General features: G+C 40.6%; 1 protein-coding gene across 2 annotated transcripts in view; it reads left to right on the top strand.

The window, feature by feature from the left end:
* ITPR2 (inositol 1,4,5-trisphosphate receptor type 2) overlaps positions 1-20,889 on the top strand; it is a 242,203-nt gene that overhangs the window by 115,371 nt on the left and 105,943 nt on the right. For both annotated transcript variants that reach the window (XM_018083671.1, XM_029963962.1), the window contains exons 35-37: positions 10,148-10,338; positions 11,072-11,214; positions 12,714-12,822. In XM_018083671.1, the coding sequence (XP_017939160.1) occupies positions 10,148-10,338; positions 11,072-11,214; positions 12,714-12,822 (443 nt within the window). The remainder of the gene's footprint in view (positions 1-10,147; positions 10,339-11,071; positions 11,215-12,713; positions 12,823-20,889) is intronic.

The raw sequence follows: 20,889 nt of genomic DNA, 5'->3' as shown, positions 1-20,889 counted from the left end.
GTAGGTGCCAGGTTTTACTTTGAGTATTGTTCTTCATGTTTTTAAGTTCAGACTTGAGGTTTACCAGTGTTTAATTTGACTCTACTGTCCTGAAGTTGTTATTTTAGAAATCCCACTTCCTGAGGCTGAATTCTTCCTTCTTTTATAAACCATTCAAATCTGTCTCATCAAATAGAGTTGTTAAGGTGAAACCTGTAGGTCAGAGAGATGATCTTGCTAAGTGAGTGATGATTGAACTTTCAATCATCAATTTTAATTTGATGATTGAAACTTTTGATGATTTTGGCTTTTTAATATCAAGCAAGCTAAGATATTAAAACACAACATAAGCAAAGGTTTTCCTGTGCACGGCAGGGGAGTTGGAACGAGGTAGTCCTTAAGGTCACTTCCAATCCAGACCATTCTGTGAGTCCGTGAGAAACTGGGGCATTTTCAGTCGTGCGGGGCTGCATTTGCACATGCTGTTTTAAGGAGCAATGCACAGCAATTGTGCATTGGAGAACACTCATCATTTTTCTCTTCAGTTCCTGGGGGATGCATTCACTATTGTCAGGCAGTCCTGGGCTTGTTCAGATTTTGTCCCATCAAGGAGTTGGGGATTGAAACCACAATTGTCCCACTCCACTCCTTAGCTTCTCCTCTTACTCCTCACCATCAGACCTACTCAATTACTGCTGTTACAGTCAGCCTTGTCAGGGGAATATTGCCTTGCATTGTTGCTGAGACCAAATTTGGCCCTCAGGGCAGCTAATAACTTATGTGCTTTCAAATCAATTCAAACACCATATTAAAGTGGAACTTGTTTTAAAACTTCTTATCCTGAAAATATTCTTCACCAGTACATAGCTAAGACTGGCAAAAATTCATTAAGTTAAATTTCTGTAAATACAATTTTAAGTCTTCTGCCATGACAGAAGAAAAGGATTATTCAGTACAGTTTCTAAAAGTTTAGTTTCTAAATAGTTTCAGTGATGCTGATTATTTGTAGAATAAGGTTCTGCTCAGTGTGAATGAAAATCTGAGTAGAGGCAGAGATACATAGAAACTGGCTAAATTCTATTGTTGATACCTTTTTTAAAAGTATTAATAAATAATGATAAAACAATATGAGAGTATCCCTTAGCCATCTGTGGCATTGTAACAATCAAATCTAAATTTAGGTTTTTGGAATAGCTTTACGGAAGTATCATTTAACATTTCAGCTAAAACATCTCATTAACTTTTTCTGTGTGTGAGAATAAGCAGTTACCTAAAAACTTAGCAACAGTCAATTGTTTTATTTGTTGTGCAAATGATTTAATTATGAATCCATCTGGCAAGAGAACTTTGGAAGTTAAAGACATTTTATTTCCTTTATGCTACAGCTACTACAATCTCCCATACAGCTCCATCCCTACAAATCCTTGTTTGTGTGTTTAACACTTATGTCCTTGCTCTTCTCTGGCAGTTCTGGAAGCAGTCATCAATAAATCACTTCCTTTGGGAGTCTGGAGAAAGGGGAAAGAAATAGGGCAGATGAGAGTATTTTGGAGATTGAGCACACCCTCTTGTTCTTCTAAGCAGCTCAGTGTCTTCATTTTTCTAGAGCTGCACCTAAAATCAAATTCTAGCTCAGAGAGGTCGCCGTGTTGTCTCACCAAGATAAGGGTATTTGGAAACTCCTGAGCATGGGTTTATTTTCCATTTGGCCCCGTGCCTACAGCACACAGCTGATTTTAGCATGAAAAATTCACAGCAAATTACAGCTATCCAGAGCTCTGGTGATTTATGGATGAGTCAGGCCCAAGGTCTCACTGCACTTTCTCTTCTCCCATGTGCTAGGGCAAGAGGAAATAGCCTCAAACTGCACCGGGGGAGGTTTAGATTGGATATTAGGAAACATTTCTTCATGGAAAGGGTTGTCAAGCATTGAAACAGGCTGCCCAGGAAAGTGGTTGAGTCACCAACCCTGGAGGTATTTAAAAGATGTGTCGATGTGGCACTCAGGGATTGATTTAGTGGTGGACTTGGCACGGTTAGGTTACTGGTTGGACTCTATCTCAAAGGTCTTTTGCAACCTAAATGATTCTATACTGGTGAGACAGCCAACCTGAAATTGTCTCCGCAGCAGCCTGACAGGGAAACCATGGGTCCCCTTAAGGGAATGGCAGATCCAGCTTTATGGCCAGGTGTGCCAGCATCTGAAAGGGCTGCTGTTCTTTGGTGGGAAGTCTTCTGTGTGCCTCTTGTTCCTGGGGGAGCCAAGAGGAAAGCCCTGCAGCATGTCATGGCTGATATCTGGAGTCTTCTTCACATTTGTGACTTGGTTCCCTGTTTGGTGAATTTAATTTCTACCTCCGCTACAGTCCTTTCTTTCATTCCATTTTCTGTTTCATGGAGATGGTGTTTTATAAATAAGCTCTTGTGCTGTCCCGTGGGTCCAACCTCCTTCTTGCTACTCTGGCTTCCCACCCCTGGGACCTCAAGCCATGCCTTGGGCACTCTCAGGTGTGGCAGAGCAGAGCTGAGCTGTCGTTGAAGGGCATCGCCCCGTGTCCTCCTCTGGGACTCTGCAGCAGCAGGGCAGGGAGGCTGGGCAGCCTCTGGCATTGCAGTGGGCTGGTAGCCTCAGAGCTGCTCCCTGAAAGCACATGTCGGCAACCACATTGCTGATCTCCTTGCCCATATCTTAATAATTAAGGATTCATCACTAATGGTAAAATCAAGCACAGTAAATTGTGCTGTGTTAGAAAATTACCACGTTTTTATTTAGTGGTTTATTTTGATGGTTCAGAAAGGGAGTGTAAGGGAAGAGTTGAGGGGGGTTTCCCCAAAGAGCAAGTTGGCAGGAGAAAAAGTAGAAGATGATTTGACAAACACCCTTGTGCAAAGTTTGGCTGTTGAGCGGAGATTTTAACTGCTGGTGATACTCAGTATTTTTAGGCACAGTGTCAAATGTGTCTTGCCTGGGCTAATTGAGTAGTCCTACCCCTTTTTTGTGGAAATATTTGGAAAAACTGCCCCAGCTGGGGGTACCAGAGGCTTTTACAGTTGAGGCCCTTCTGTGATTGGGTGTTCCACTACCCAAAATGGTGCTTTGCTTTGAGAAGCTAGAGGCATCTTCCATAATAAAAACATGGCAGCCTTCTTGTGCCTCTTTTGCTGCCTATGTATGTGGACCAGGTTTGGATTTTGGCTAGGCATTTATAAGCACCCTTCTGCCCTTTTTATTTTCCTCTTCTGACTTCAGAGTCTGACAGCTTTAATGTTAAGGCCTTTGTGTTTCACAGCAGGATTTAGAAAAAAACCCACCAGAAAGATTTTGCCTATAGGGAGTATTGGACAGATTTATAGCAGGCACCAAAGACTTCTGATGTAAAATAAGTGTAGTATAAAGTTGAAAGAACAAACTTGATTTTTTCTCTGTGTGTGTTGCTATGTTGTTGCCCTGGATTTAGAAATTAATCTCAGGAGGAAGAAAATACATACACAGATTTCCCAAGATATCAAAGATCCATATAATGTTGCACTTTTAAAAGACCCATTTCAGAGCAAGTTTAAGCAACATACATTCTTCTCAGTGCTTACTAGTTTGTTGTTGGCAGGTGGATGCAACTGTTGCCTCAAGAGCTTACGATCATTACATCTGCCTTCTGATGAGCACTGTAAGAATGTGCATTATCTTCCAAGTCAACAAAATGATATGTTGCAGAAGCTTTTTTTTGATAACCCTGGTACTTCACTCCCCTTGACCACCAGGGAAAAACTGCATAAGCTTTTCAAGCTTCACTTGGTGCTTTGTCTCCAGGCAGTTTCCTTCCTCCAGTTCAGCAGGAACCACAGTGGCTTGTTTCTCTTCTTCAGCAGACTCCTCTGTGGCTCCAAGATGGATATCCAAGATTGGTATCCAACATGGATACCAATGTGCACCAGTTTTTTATTGCCCAGTAAACATTTGGCCGCCTGGCATGAATAGAAACGCCTATGAAATAATACACGTATATTACTGTGCCTTGTCCACGCGGATTTCTGAAGCGAGTTACCACAGTAGTGAGAATTAACACATTAGACATATATCACTTTTGTTTTTTTTCTCTGTTATTACATAGGACTGAGCTTTTGCTTGAAAATGCACTCCAAAAAATGAATGATCAAAACTCTGATAAAATAGTGACAAATTAAAAATGTTTAAAAGGTCCCCAGACCTTTGTGAAAACCGAGGAACTAAGACATCTAACCATTTCATTTATTTGAAATGAATTTGTTATCAAAGGACTTTCAGTTCCTACATTTTATGGTCTTTGCAAGGTTGAGAAGGGTTAGAGGCCAGTCTCAAAGTTTGCATTTTAAACCATCTACTGTCTTTCCATAAAGATTGGGGAATATCGTCTGTCCTCCCAGCTGAAGTTTGTATATCTTAAATTGGAGCAGGGTCTTTCTCCCAGGGCTGACCAGTCTTTCAGGGCCCATGCAAAGAACTGTCTTTGCTTCTTAATTAAGTGATGATTCTTCTGTCTTCACCTTAGAGCAACAGTTTTCTGTTACAAGGGCGAATGCAGTTGTGTTATACTGTTGTCTCTGGAGTATCCATTATGTTTTTATCTTTTCCCCTTATGTTTTTAAACATTGCATCTTCCCTCTGATACTGTGTGTATCCCAAGGATGTAGCCTGTGCTGTGCTGTGACCACTACTAATGAAATAATTGGAATTTCCCAGATGACTAAACAGTAGCAGATAGGAAACCTGCATTTTGTTAGGCTATGTGTCTTGGCAAACCCTTTATAAAAAATCTGTTAGCAAGCCAAATCACATTAGTCATTACCAGATTATATCCTAGGATGATGTGCAGGAGAAGCAAAAGGAGAATTCTTGTTTTCATGCTACAAAATTGGAGGCAAGACATGTAAGATTGCCATTTTCCTAGGTTCAAAACTGGAACAGGTACAGAGGAAGCACTACTGTGATGGTCAGGGGAAAGGAGAACCGTATTACAAGAAGGGACTGAGAAAGCCCCATGTGTTTTTCCTACCAAAACACAGACCTGTGTTTTTGCTCTTTTAAAGTACTTAGGAAGATAAATAGTCGCAGAGACATTTAAGCTGAAGGACAGTGGTGACCCAAAACCAACTGGACATAAATTATAGGAGGTTGTAAATAACCAAAATAAATTTAGATTGTAAATCAGAGGATTGGAACCAACTTCGGAAGGATGTCCTTGGTCAACGGGCTGAGAGAAAATGGAGAGAGGAGGGGTGGCAGATAAGCTCCCTTCATTTTAAATGGGGCTCCATAAATTTTCCCAAAGATATTAAAGAACATGAGTTGTCTGTAACAGAGAACAGATGGTCTGAAGGAGTAGTGAAATCCTTTCTACTCTAGTATTTATTCCCTAATTTCAGGTCACCAATACCCCTTTGTACAGAATCCGAAAAAACTCTCCTGTGGCTCTTCCTGACCATGCTGTTATGCCCTCTAAAACCCTTTACTTTTCCCTGACAAATTACAAACAGGATACATTAAGCATAAAATCTAGGTCACATTTTATTGCTTCTTTGGAATTATTGTGTGTCTTTTAATGTCCATATAGATGAATTTTCCTATAACAATTTTTTTCACTCCTGAAAATACGTTTCTTTTGCTTCCATTTGAGCTTTAAAACCTGATTTCCATTTTCTAAAAAGATAGACCTTCATTTTCAATTTTTAGTTCAAATAAAATAATTATCCTGTTGTTACTTTTTTGACAGCAAGAAGAATAACATTTCAGATGAAGCACATATTTTATTCTATTTTAACTGTTTGTGTTTCCCTAATTGCAAGAAAAATTCAATGATGATCTTTTTACAGGCTGATAAATATTTTAGTGTAGATTTTCCGCTGGAAAAAAAACATCCAAGTGAAGGGTACAAGACTGGCAGGTTTGTGTCTTGTCTACACAAAGCTTTTATTTCCCTTAAAAAGTCTTGCTGTCTCCAGCATTAGTGTCTCTCCATCCAAATGCATTTGTTAAGCAGTCAGTAAATGATTAAGGAGCTGGAGGGATTGATTTATGGAACAAAATTAATTGAACTAAATATGCATCGCTCCATTACGTGACAACTGGGAAGTGTGGGAGAACACGATATAGCTGTCTGCAGCTACCAGAGGAGTGTAAACAGCAAGGAGAGGAAAGGCTTCACAGCCAGGCACAGCTGTGGCTTTTTCATGACCCACACCTGGTGCTGCAAGGGGTGAAACACCTGTGGGTGCCCCCAAAAACGTGCCCCAAGGATGGTTTTGGGTAGTGCAAAGAGCGCTGAAAGAGCTGTGAAGCCACAAAATGCTGTTGTGTTTTGTATACATTACAAAAGGTAATGGAGCGAAATTTAAAATTAGGGAGCACTCGGTGGAAATAGCAAGAACAGCAAGGCTCCTCATGGCAAGGTACATTATTCTGAAGAATGGGCTTCCAAGGAAAATTACAGGCGAGGGCCACTTCCTGGAAATCCTTAGTGCTAAACTGATCCTCAGGCTCAGGCAGGCAGCAGAGTGAAAGGACAGTGCTTCAGCAAGCATTCCTGAAATAGGTCCAATTGCTGTGCTTCTGTGGAGAGAAATACATGCAGGTAATTTAACCAAATAACACCTCTGCCCATTCCAGCCTTTCTGGGAGCAGCTGGATGTGCTCCTGGGGCTGCGGGGGAGTCTCGTTCACTGATGGAGAGTGGCTGGATTTTTTGCTACTTGATTCTCAGCATTAATGTTGCTCTTTTCTTTTGAGTCCCTGCCTCAGAGTACTTTTTCATTGTTTAAACAGTAAGGGAAAGCAAAGCTACTGATGCACTGGGTGCCCACAGCTCCATCCAGCACGGAGCAGAACATTTTACTGTGACCTGGCTGGATTTACAGCACCGGGTTTCTTACCATTTCCATGGGTCCTGTTTGCTTGTCTCAAGTGTGGCTCTTGCTGATGGCATAATTGGGGGATTTCCCAGCAAATTCCATTTCCTCTGACACTGGCAAGTCAGTGTTGCATGTTCAGGGTGTAATTAGCCCTGTGCACAGTGCCCTAGGTAGGAATTGGGCAGTATAAAAGCTTGAGACATGCCCTTCACTGCAGGACAGAATTTATCTTTGCTGAAGACATCACAGAATATTCTGAATTGGACCCACAAGAATAATGGAATCCATGTTCTAGTCCATCCTTGTAGGTATCCTGCTGGATACTTATGGTACCACTGTACATACAGCCATGTAGCTTTTCCCCAAGTTCACTAGTCAGATGAAAGACAGAATTTTACCCCCTCTCAGCTACTTTGTCTCCCAGCTCTAACCCTACTTTGCAAGTTTGACTGCTGTCCAAAAGTATTTCTAAGTGGAACAAAAATAAGCATGCTTTTAAATATTTGATGTTGATACTTTAAGGAAGATTGACACATTTTGAAGAGGAAAGCAGCCTACAACACCTAAATTAAAAATAAATATTTATGTTCACATTTGTTCATCAGCTTTCCAAAATGTAAAAATATGTTTCATGTTGTTTTAAATAATGAAATGTGAAACAAATGAAAGATAAACTTTCTACAAGCTGCAAAGGAATAAGAAGACAAAGGCTTTGTTTATAGCTTAGACTTCAACAGTGCCCTTTGACAACCAATACAAATCTTAATTACAAATGGAATTATACATGTAAGAACTGTTCAAAACAAAGCAGTATTTTTTTTTTCTCCCTCTGGTTTTCTTTGTGATAGTTTTAATTAGCTGCAACTCTTTGAACAATCATAGTCCTTGACTGCTCCTTAGACACTGATGGAAGTTGTTAACTTCCATGGCATCTGTAGGACTGCAAAAGTTTTTCTCTGAACAGAGTGTTCCCCATTGCTAAATTTATTCTTCAATATATCAGGATTCTGCATGCATTCCACTTAATTGAGAAGTGAGCATTGTCCAGTAACATTCCAGTGATTGACATTAGGACACAATAAATTGGATTAATAAGCTGCAGCACCTACTCACACTGGCAGAACTTTAATGGACTTCTCTAGTAAAGTAAGCACCAACAGGGCAAATGTGGTTTGAAAAATAGCCCAGTTCCAGAATATGGAAAAAACCAATCATTAGAAATAATGGCCAGCCATCCGTGGTATTTTCCACATGTTAATCAGAATCTGCCTTTAAAACAAAAGGAGAGTGGAAAGGAAAAGTCAATTTGTCTCTTCCCATCTTGACCTAAAAAAAAAAATGTTTATTTTTTCGATTCCCTGTGGCAGACTATTTAAAAGAAGGTGCCTACCAGAAGCAGAAGATGAGATCTCTCTTTCATCCCAGTGGAACAGCCTAATCCAGAGGAGGGTGCCCTGCACCTGTGGGAGCCATCAAAGGGATGAGAGTACCCCTGACAGAGCTCCCTTGCCACAGTCTGAGACTGGGGGGTGAGGTATCACAGCCAAATTTAGGTTTATAATAAATTCTGCCTTTACAATATAGTGTTCAAAGGGAGAGAAAGTTTGTGCCTTTTGGGATCTGTGAGTCACTGTGCTTGGCAGCACTGGAGCCTTCATTCATCCGAACTGTGTGCCTGGCTCTGCTTGCACATACTCCTGTGGGGCCTGATCCATAGGCTGTTCGAGAAAGAAGGGCGTCTGTTGACTTCACAAGTTCAGGACTTCAAGTTGTATTTGTTTTAAGAACTAGGAAGGAGGAGTGCTGTGGACAGCGTGCGTGTTGGTGGGGAAATGCCTCAGAGAAATGTTGAGCAGAACTGCAACATAGGCTGATGCTTTTTATAAAATTCACCTTCTTTCAATAAGGAAAATGAAAAAATCAGTTATTATTAGTCGTTATTCCAAATGAACTATAACTACTTCTCCATTATGCTTCTAAGTTTTTATTAAGCATGAACTGTGCCATGGAAATTAAGTGAAATGACAGAATACAGAGCCTAAGCACTGGAATGTGACCTAATCTTTCAGAGCTATTACTGCATTGATCACAGAATCACAGAATAGTTTGGGATGGAAGGGACCTTAGAGATTATCCAGTTCCAACCCCCCTGCCATGGGCAGGGACACCTTCCACTAGACCAGGTTGCTCAGAGCCCCATCCAACCTGGCTTTTAACACTTCCAGGGATGTAGCAAACTCTTTGTTGAATTTCAGACAACTCTTGCTTGCCACTGTGATGTCCAGTGGGATGGAGAGAAGCAGCTAACACAGAAACTTTTATGTGGGAGAGGGCAGATACCTTCTATCATTGCCTTTTAAACTGCCTTCTCAGATGACAGTTCAGAATGCAAGAGTAGTTTAATAGTGGATGCCCTGTAAGGATTCCTGCAAGTCTTTCCTCTTTTTTTTTTTTTTTTGCCTCTGATATTGTCTCTACTGTCACTTCCTGCCCCCTAAGTCTAAAAACTAAAAAAAAAATAATTCTTTAACTATTGATTATATTTTTTAACTATCAGTTAAACTATCAGATCTTTATTAACTATTAGATATATTGTAGTGGCATCCAGGAATCCAGGGTTTATCAATCCCAGCAGTATAGGAAACCCAGAGAGAAGAGGAGACAGTCTTTTTCAATTTAATTTGTATGCACTTGGTTTCTCAAGGTCTTCACAGGAGAAATACACAGAAAAGTAGCAAAGAGCACTTAGGATGAATTGGATAAATGTGCACATGTCCACTAGAAAGAAGAATTTTAGAATTTGCTTCTGAATAAAGTAAAACCAGCTGTTGAAATAATAATGCATGCTCCTTTTGTTATTCTTATTAATATCTCTGGATCTGATTTTTTTTTAGTAAAATAAAAATTCTGTTTTAAAAAATAAATGTATCTATAAAAATACATACTGGAAATTATCCCATTCTGTTTTAAAAAATAAATGTATCTATAAAAATACATACTGGAAATTATCCCCATCTCATTAAAATTGGTGCAGCTTTCTTTAACAGGATTATGGCTGATTTCTACCACTTAGGTAGAAGTAGGTAGGTAGTATCTTAGGTATCCTTATTTTTAGATATAAGGCTCCTTATTTTTAGGATCCTTATTTTTAAAACCTGTTGAAGTGATATCCCCCTGCCCCTGAACTTCAGGAACAGTCAGATTTTGCACGCCATGATCTTGATAAGATTTTCAAGTTTTTGCCACTGTAAATGTCTTACTTTAACTTTTTTTTTTCCTGTTAAAGCAAAGAACCGTGGGATTGCAATTCCAGTGGATTTGGACAGCCAGGTCAACACCTTGTTCATGAAGAGCCACTCTAACATGGTGCAGAGGGCAGCCATGGGGTGGAGAATGTCAGCCCGCAGTGGACCTCGCTTCAAAGAAGCTCTTGGTGGGCCTGCCTGGGATTACAGGAATATCATAGAAAAACTGCAGGTACAAAACCAGCAAATGGCTTGGGCAGTGGTGCCAGTGCATTTATCTCACATGTGCAAGATGTGGAAAGCCCCAGCAGTCACCCCCTGTGCCCCAGAGGATCATCCAAACCCTCCTGGAGCTCTGGCAGCCTTTGGGGCTGTGCCCACTGCCCTGGGGAGCCTGGGCAGTGCCAACCACCCTCTGGGGGAAGAACCTTTTCCTGAGATCCAACCTGACCCTGCCCTGACACAGCTCCAGGCCATTCCCTGGGTCCTGTCCCTGGTCCCCATAGAGCAGAGATCAGTGCCTACCCCTCCTCTGCCCCTCCCAAGAAAGTTGTAACTGCAGTGAGGTCTCCCCTCAGCCTCCTCTTCTCCAGCTGAACACACCAACTGCCCTCAGTGTCCTCACAGGGCTTCAAATCAAGGCCCTTCACTATCTTCATTGCCTCCTTTGGACTCTTTTTAAGGGCTTCATATCTTTTTTATATTGTGGCGACCAAAACTGCAGACGGTATTCTAGGTGTGTTCTCCTCAAAGTGGTCCACAGAGCAGGATCTCCTTTCTGCCTTTTCGTGGCCACGTGTCCCTCTTTGGCTGCAGAGGAGGCAGTGGAGCTTTTAGAAGTTGTTATGTCAGGTCTATATCACTGGAGATCGTCTATGAGATGGAGATCACCTTGTGCACTTAGAGGTTCAACATCACCAGGAGTTTTCTTGCAGCTCTGAATGTTGTCCTCCTTTCTTCCCCAGGATGTGGTGTCCTCCTTGGAGCAGCAGTTCACTCCCATGATGCAGGCTGAGTTCTCGGTGCTGGTTGATGTGCTGCACAGTCCAGAGCTCCTTTTTCCTGAGGGGAGTGATGCCAGGATAAGATGTGGTGCTTTCATGTCCAAGTAAGTGGTGTACAGAGAGGCCTATTTGCTTTGCTGGGAAGGATGGCAGGGAGTTGACATTTTCAGCAGCACTTAACCCTGATTTTCAGCAGAAACTTATGCATGCAGGTGGCTGAGTTCACTATTGAAAGCTTAAACTGAGGGGTTTTGCTGCATGTTTTGTGTTTCTCAGCAGTTTAGGAGTCTGGAGAGGAGCAGAGAGAGAGGTTGCTTGCCTTGTTTACCTAGAAATGGGATGTTAATAGCTTGTTAAAACTGTGGCAGGCTCAACTTCTGTTTTCTCAATGGGCTACTTTTGCTATTAAGTTTCTCCAAATCTACAGTATTAACTGAGACTTTGCATAGTAGAATTTTCCTCATAGTGAAGCAGTGGGGGGCTCGGGGCTAGTGGTTTTTTGTTGAAGGTTTTTTTTGGTATAGCAAATAGATATTTTTATTTTAAACTACCAACAGCTCTTTTAAAATACAGTTCACTGGCACCCCTACCTGGTCTTGAATTATTAGATATTTTATTTGCAGTCTATGCATTGGAATAGAGTCTTGCAAATTTTTTATTAGTCCTCAAGTGAGATGCCCCCCCCCCGCCCTGAGAACCTATAATTTAAACAGAGATAACTTAAGGGAAATTAATGCATTTGGCAGCTCTCCTGATTCCTTGGCTATTTGCATATTCTGCAGAGGTAGTGTTATAATAATACACTTTGTATATTTGGAAAAATTAAGCTAAATTTTGGGGTTGTCCCATCTCATGCCCTCTGTCCAAGTTCCTGTCCCAAGTCAGCATCAAATCATGTGTAGGGCTGATGGATGTGGCCCATGTACTGCACAAACATTTCTCCAGCAATGTGTGAAAAAGTGCAAGGATCTGTGCATGGACCTGCTCTGCACAGACAGGCTGCTTCTAATACCAGTTTAATCTGACTAAAATCCAAACTCCTGTCACAGCCATAGCTGGAGATCGAAATGTACCCTGTTTTCTGGCTTGTCAGGTTGTTGTGTGAGTGTAAACAAAGGTTATGTTTCATCCAAATGCCTGTATTTCTGAACACTTCCATGAAAGCTTTTTGATGATCCTTTTGGCTGGATACCATTTGCTAATTGTATCATAAATATATTTTAACCATTGTGGAAGTTGGAAGGTATAAAGGTTTTAAAGGTTTTGAGATGCATGGTGAGCACTGCTTACCTTTAAATAAAGGTTAAAATAAGTTACCTTTAAATAAATAAAGGATGAAATAGCAAGTTTGGATCTTAATCTGGAAGCCCTCAGAAAAAGTGGACATAGAATTCTGCCTTCTGTATGGGCAGTAAAATATGCAAAGTGACACAAAAACCACCTTGAAAGTCCCATTTCCTTTTTAATTATGATTTCTCTTGGCTGCTTCTATTTCCTTTCCTTGAGGAAAAATATACTGACAGGCAATTTTTGCATAAAGAAATTGTAGTATGGCTTAGCAACAATGTGCAATGCTCTTTAAGGTTTAATATTTTACTTTAAGGTTGATTAACCACACAAAGAAGCTCATGGAGAAAGAAGAAAAGCTCTGCATTAAAATTCTTCAGACATTACGAGAAATGCTTGACAAGAAAACTAACTTTGCAGAAGAGGTACTGCTACCACTTTAATATTAAATATAGAACTAACAGCACGGTATTAAATGTTGGCTGTGGGACAGTAACAGAATCTGACATGAGTTCAGTTTTGTACATGTTTTAGAGATAACTTAGTGTCTTAGGAATGTGTGGTAAGGTAGGAAGTTAGACTGGAACAAAGGAAACTATCTGCCTTACACAGTTTTGTGTGAGGGACTCGGCAAGAGTTCAGGCAAGGAAGATTAAATGAATTAGCAGTAGCAAGTATTACTATGTATAATTACTATATATTGGATATCTGGTATTTCTGGAGACTAGTCTGCTTATGTCACATCTGACTTTACCATAAAATCATATTATATATGATGGAAATATATATGGAAATATAAGGGATTTTTAATTGCAAGTGTACAGTTTTTCCCTTTTGCCTGTGGTGCCAGACTTTTGTACTCCATACACTTCTTAATCCTTGTAAATGTGTGAAGGGAATGTGCAATGTTTAGGCAGAGCTGGCAGTTTGGGGAAGAAGTGGCATAATCTGTACTCTGTAAGTGTCTAATTATTTCTTGCACTTCTCTCTCTCCCCTTATTGGCCATTTTTCTCTTCCAAACCCAAGTTTTTCAAATACCTCTTTCATTCTGCCTGTGCCTTTGGGTATCAGTAGCTGGACTGAGATTTACATGTCAGCTGTCCCTTCTTTTTGAGCCATGATTTTTATGTGGTTTCCTCTTATCTGTATTTCTGGGTATTCCCCAAATCCTTTCAGTATTATTCACTCTTATATATGAATCATAGAGCTATTATCTAATCTCTCAGTGCTGACATCTGCCCTGCTCTACACAAGAATAACCAGTGTGAGCAGACAAAACCAAGCTCATCTTCACCTCCTATAAGAAAACTGTGGCTAGGCCTGGTCCAATAAATTCTTTTTTTAATGTCATAACACAAATTTCTCAGATGAAGCAGATATTATTATTCTTAATTATTAATCATACTTATTCTAGTAGATTTCTGGGTCCATAACACCACTGCATCACATGGGAAAATTGATTTGCTTTTGTAGCTGCATGCTTTTTGCCAAAACTCTCCAAAATAATTGCATGGACCCACTAAAAGTTAACCTCATCTCAGGACTACGGGGGGGGGGGGGAGAAGCAACAATTTCAGTGTATGGCTTAAGCAAAAAAATTGCCTATTTTAATTGCTCTTTGTTGTGATGCTGATTAAGCGAGACAGAGTGAAGCCATCAGAGGGAATGTGCCCCACTGGTGTGTAGGGGCTTTTCACCTCTCCAGCCCAGCTTCTCTGGAGTGGACATAGGAGGTGTATTCCCATATCCCTCCACCATCTCCGTGGGGCAGGGTGGGTGGAAGAGCTCTTGGGTAAACAGAATTTCTCCCTCATGCTTCCTCTCAAGCCCCGTTGGTTTTACACTGCAGGATGTAATGAATCAGTGCAAACAAATAAATGAGTAAACAAGCTTGTATGGTTAGCAAGTGCTTCCCTGGCTTGCTACACTTATGAGTCATTGTTCGTGCCATGGACTTTGGAACAGCAAAAATAGCACAATGAATAGGCTCATGTGCGTGTTTCCCATCTTTTTTTTGAACCATGATCTCACTGCCCATGAAGTTATTCAACTGTGCTATGCAGATGCTAAAAAAAAAATAATATAGTAGTAAATACATAATGGTAATACCAGAACAAAGCTAGAGAGGGATGTGTGACATTTTGACAGGAAGACTGAGTTTGTAAATCATGCATCAAAATGGGTTTTCTGTGATAAATCTGACAGAAATGGTAAACCTCTAGTTTCTGCAGACTTCTGCAGCGTGAATCAAGGAAGAAATAATGAAATAAAATTTCCTCCTCTTTCTTTCTCATCTCACAACTGAGAGCCTTCTGCTGCCTTTCTCTTTCATTTCATGACTCAAAGGCAGCCTGTTTTATTGAAGGAGCAGGAGGAAAATACAGCTGTAGAGGCTTATTTCACCTGTTTTATGGCTGTTCCTGTCCCCACTCTGTTGTTGCGCCTCCCCTTGCTGGTGTTCCAGGTCTCTGGTGCTCTCCTGGCTCTGTCCTGGGATTCCTTTCCAGCTCTTGCTAGTGCATTGTTTTGCTTAGTGCTGCAACATCTTATCCTGTTCGGAATCAAAGTTTAATTTTGGAGTTTGATTTGAGGTATATAAATGACACATAAAACCTCTCGGTCATTGATTGGCTTTCATAAGTAATTCTGGGTGATTATTGCAGTCTCCTGGGAGAGAATCCTAGTCCTATTTGTATTGATTAAGTAACTGACTGGAGTGAAACTTGATCTACAGCCCCTCTCTTGCAGAAGACTCTTCCAGAACAGTGGAAGAAGTGTGGAAGTTGACATTGCCTCTGTTCAGATAGATACTGTGGTGTCTAAATGTATTTATCTAAAAGCCTTCTTCAGTCTCCCTGTTTAAGTAGAGAAACAGGAGGGACAGAAAGGACTGTGTTTGGACTTGATCTGCCCCATCTATATTTGGGGGTTTTTTTTGTTGCTGGCCATTTTTATACCTATTTTACAAAACCAGAAGGACTGGAATTTTTGATTTTTTTTTCCCAGCAAATTTTTTTTGTCCTTCACCCCACCACTTGATTTCAATTCAATTTCTGAACAAATGGTGCCTCTAGACCTACTTACACACCTCAGTTTGAATCTGAGTAACCTTTCCAAAAGCATCTGAGACATGTAGACCACTGATGCCTGTTCACTTTGCAGATGACAGGAGCAGTTCAAAATCACTGCCCTGCTGGAAGTGGCTGTCCCTACACAGAGCTGGTGGGCCAGGAGGGGCAGCCCAGCTGCTTCAAAGAGGGTTCACAAGCTTAAATTAAATCCTCCTCAGTGAATTGGATGAAGTTGTTGAACTCCTGCCCTAATTGTGCTCATATGGCAACTTCTTAACCCGCTCCAGCTGCTAGCACATCAGTGCCTTGGCCATGGACAAACTTCTGATTTCCCAACTGTTCCTAAATGAGGTCAGCATCTCTGGGGGTAAAAAAAAAAATTCTCTCTGATAATGTGTGTATATGAGGAATTTAGTGTAACATTACTGGCTGATAAGGGTGCTAATGGGTGATAGCGCATTACAGAACATGGCAGAATCCAATCCAATCCTCCCTGCCAACTGGCACTTCCTAAGGGAAACACTGTTATAAATGGATTGAACCCTTCAGTAAGGGTTGCCTGTGCTGCAGAACACAGACTTCATACTTTTTTTCCTGCTTTAGGTGTTGAAATACAGGATAAATAATTGAAAACTGCATTTTTAAGTGTCAGTAGAACAAAGACTGTGTAAGCTGCTTAATTGTCAGAAATAAGTAGTTGTGCTTTTTTACCTTTTTTGGAAAAACTCATGAAAAATGTTGGTTTGCTCTTATACTAGTTCATGATTTAGAATCATGGAAGTAGCTTTGTGGCCTTTGGTTTTGCAGTGTTAAATGTTTCTGCATTCCACTTTAGGTCTGAAATGTGAGCTGTCCTCTCCTCTTTGTTTGCAGCAATGGCACCAAATAAACGTGAAAAAACAGTACAGCTTCGGTGTAAATATAAATATATTTTATTCCTGTCAGATGTGGTCTCCAATATGGCCATACGGGCTCTTGGTCACTTTGTGCCAGAAGAACTGACTCTTTTCATATGGAGCTGTTGCCAAAACTCCAGTGAGTTTGTCCAAAGCAATAGTCCCAGTTCATTATTGTACCGATCTACCAGTCAAGTTGAAACCAGTGGGAGCTGCAGGTCTTTCTCTGCTGGGATAAATGGTCTCAGTGTGTCTTAGAAGCCAGAGATTTTGCTGGGAGCCACTACAGTGTCCCAGCGTTGCAGTTCTTTGAATCACAGACATTCCCAGCCTAAACTGCATTATGTTCTACAGCCTCATCTTTTCAAGATGATTTTACTTATTTGCATGTGCAAATTAGGCAGCATTCAGATAAATAGTATTTGTAGGTTAAAAAAAAAAGGGAGAAAAAAGAGAATAATTCTGAATATGTGGGGCTTGTTGAATGTATTCTACCTCAAAAGGATGTTTATTTTAAATAGGAGAATGGGATCCAAATTTCTTTATTTGTGTTACTACTCACATTTTGGATTAGTGGCACTGCAGAGGCATTCTGAAGAATTGCATTTAATTTTTCCCTATTTCTGCTGTCAGTTTTATTTGTGCTGATGTATAAAAATACCTGTGCACCAGCCTGTTTTTCCCTGTTGTGAGCAGTTCTTCTCCTCACTAAGCTCAGTGTGGCTGTGAGGTAATAGAGGGCTAGAAATACTACAGGAGAATGTGTAAGCTCAGTGCTGCTTATATTGAATTTTTTTAAAAAATCACTTCTGTGTTTTAGCTGGTAAAGGACATTTTTGCAGTATCCTACCTTAAAAATTCTCTCCTTGAGAAACCAGCCACAAGTTCAGGGGGGGACTGGAGGTGCAGGGAGGAAGAATGTTTGGTTACCTCTACCGGTGCCAGCCAGATTGTGACCAGCATTTACTTCTGGTCCAGTCAAGAAACTGCTGTTGAGGCTTTGTCATGACAGTCAAGAGATAAAAGTTGAAGTACAACTGAGACAAACCCCTCTCTGTGTGTGATGCTTTACGTGAAGGTGGTGATGTGTTGCAGAACCGATGCCTGCGCTAATTTATTGCAGAGGAGGATTCATGGCTTGCTATTGCTGTGAATCCTCTGAGCCAGTAATTGCAGTGGCAGGAGCATCAGAGCTTTCAGACATGCAAGACTAAACACTAAATGTGGCCAGGCCCTTAGAGTGTAGTAATTTCTCATTATACCCGTACACTGACATTTTACAAAGAGAGAAAACCCACAGAAAACCAAACTAATGAAGTTTCCCTTCCCCCCCCTCTAGGCTTCAAGCTGGAATAATTAAGCAAGGAGATACCACAGGGCATGTGATGGTGTCGTTTGTACTAGCTAGGTGTTTTTAGCCACAGTGCTTAGTGCCTCAGGCCGTTGGCCACTGCAGCACTTTGTTATTGCTGCACATTCCTGGTGCTTTGACATGTGGCATCAACTGGAATCTTCTGAATTAGCATCTCTCGTCTTTGGGTATCCCTTATCCCTCCCAAAATGGGCATCCTTCTGGACCGAAGGAGGATGCTGCTGTTCTCTGGGATGGACAGCCCCCAGATATTCTGCTGGGTTTCCAATCACACACATTTGTAGAGAGATGTGTTTTGTTGCTGATGCAAAAACATGTAAGTATGTGGCATGTGAAAAGCATGATTCCTTTTTAAGGGAAGATTATTTTTTTTTTTTCTCTAAGTAACAGGCCGCAGGAATTTGATCCAGCTTTGGACTGCCACCTGCTTGTGTTCAGAAGCCTGTTCAAAGTCACTTTAGTTGGGCCAGTTGTGAGGTGCTTACAGGGGTCTGTGTTGTGCATTGCTCTTGTTGACCTGGACAAGAACTTTAAACTCCAAGTCATATATCAAGGGCAGGTGGGAGACAGCACTCCTGACCTCTTATGAAATGCAACATCCTGATCTAGTGAAAGGCAAGAGCATTTTAATCTGCTGCACGAGAGTGAACACATGCCTGACTACTTTGCAGGGCTGGGTGCGTTCATGATTTTGCCCTCTCTTTTATATGTATTATATATGTATAACTGTCACTGTGGTCCATATATATTAACTCCAGGTACTTTTAGTTCAGGTGATAGTTGAGTGAGCAATAGTGTTCACTGCTCACTGGTACTTATTCTGCTTTGTTTCAAAACCTCGGTTATTTTGTCACAAATCTAATGGCAGGATGCCAAGGCTGAAAAACACACATGGTTGTGAACATATTTCATCCAAAAGATAGTAGTTTCTCAGCAGCTCATATTTATCAAGTTTTAAGAATATAGTATGTTGTTATCCAGTTTTATTTCAGACATATTAAGCCCACATCCTGATTGATATATTATTTTGGAACTTGTATCATCTGCTTTTCTCACATACATCAGCTTTCCTCTAAAGGAGCATCTGATACTGTAAAATATTTTTGTTAGATACTGATTTAGACAGCATCATCCAAACCAATAACAAACTCGAGTGGCTTGTTCCTTGCCCTGAACTTCAAATTACCAACTTCTGCTGTGGAATTTCCCCTTTACACAGTGTATAGGGATGCTCCTTGTTTTTCCATTCCTGTTTCACATCAATTCCTTTCTATGTACCTGGTATTGAGAACAGCAAAGCAGCAAGAAGATCTTAACTAACTATAGACCATTTGGCATTCTTCTCTATTACTATTACTTTTAGTTAAAATAAAAAGGAGAAGAGTACAAGGGACTAGAGCTGTTTAACAAATAAAACTGTCAGAGCTCTGATGGTTCCTCTGATTCATCTCACCTTACTCAGGTACAAAATCCATGTAGCTGCTCAGGATCCTTTATGTGAACAACAGCAGCTGGATTTTATTTTTGTTGCTGTTTTGAATACAGTTGGGATGGATTTCACTAAAGACTTCATCTAGAAGTTAAATTCCATGCTCACTACAGCTATTTCAATCGAATTGTACATCATGAAGACATCAGGATTAAGGTTTTCTTTCTATCTGGTTTAATTTATATATTTTAAATTATGAACAGAGCAGCCAAGATTTTTAGGAAGGTAGAAGGTTCCAGCAGATACTAGATTGGCAAGGGTAAATGTTGTAGGTTAATATGTAAAATGAGTCAGCAGTTTTATCATGTGGTTCATGTCTCCAGGTGTGTGGAGTTTTGTGTCAGAATAGCTTCATATGCATAAATACAAATGTGAATATTTGTTTTAGATTATTTATTCCTATTCCATCTCTTTTTCTAATGAGATTTTACATCCATGGTGGAGTCATATTAGAAGATAAATATTTGAGTGTTCATTTAGTGTCCTCCCATATTGTTTTGTTTTTAATGGGGTAGATGTTTTTGCTTAGAATATAAAGTATCTGTGTTAATACTCTGAGTTACTTAACATGAGGAAAAACACAATTCCCATGGCCAACCTAATATTAGTGATTGATAGTTGTTTAAAGTGTCCAGCTGACATTCCAAGGAGTCTTTGTGCTTATTCACAGGTGCAAAAGGGGCTTTTGTACCCTGCTTGTCTGATGCTGGGAGGAGCTACACTGAGTAGGAAGGGAGTTCAAAAGAACATATGGGAGATGAGTATGGAGAGAGAAACAAATTGCAGCCATCCTGAAGTTTGAGATAGCTGTAAGGTTTTTTTGGGAGTTAGGAGAATAAAGCTGCATAAACCTTTTTCCTGACTGTGATTCTGGAGGATGTTGTTCCCCACACACTTTTACTCCCTTTTAAGAATTAATTGCTATACAGAAAGTCCACATTCCCAAGCAGTTTCAGTATCACTGCCAGGTAATGATGATAATTCTTCCTGGGGAGCACAGAGGACTGCTGCAGTATCGCAGAGACCACTGTGTGGCAACTGTGGACTTTTCAAAAATGTCTTCTGTCTGTGGGAGTAGGTCAGCTGCTGCTGCTTCTGCACAGCTCAATTCCCACAGCAGCCAAATGTCTGCAGTAGTCGTGGAGGGGGCGAGAGAAAATGTCTCCTTTTGGTTTTGAATTTCCCTGGAAGGGGAAAAGGGTTCTTTTGTTTTCTGGGTGGGGTTTTTTGGTTGTTGTTGTTGACTGTCACAAATTTGCTGCTGCTTTATTTAATATGTTTGAGCAACAACCCTGTTTGTACTTTGCAGTCGCACCAGAGATAGCAGTGAGCAGAATTCAATGCCTTGTATTAGGGATGGCCAATGAATATTTATGATAGACCTAGGGAGCCAGTAATAAAAATGAAATCGGCATGATGCCACTAGATCCAAATCTTTGATCTCTGTTTTAAGAGAAAATACAATAAAGCAGGGGATAATGGACTCATTATAATGGAATGGTTAGTTATGGTTACTTAGGGCAGTGTGAATAGGTGGCATTACATAAACTGCTCTGGTCTAGGATTTACGATTCAGAAATGTGTTGCAGGCACTGGGTTTCGACAGAAAACATCAGTTTATGATATTATTTTGGTTTAGTCAGTCCCAAGCACAAGGAACTAA

This window comes from Manacus vitellinus, unplaced genomic scaffold (genome assembly GCF_001715985.3).
Source record: "Manacus vitellinus isolate BGI_N305 unplaced genomic scaffold, ASM171598v3 scaffold_66_pilon, whole genome shotgun sequence".
NCBI lineage: Eukaryota > Metazoa > Chordata > Aves > Passeriformes > Pipridae > Manacus > Manacus vitellinus.
The sequence above is the reverse complement of the archived record's forward strand: the minus strand, read 5'-3'. Positions and strand labels throughout refer to the sequence as shown.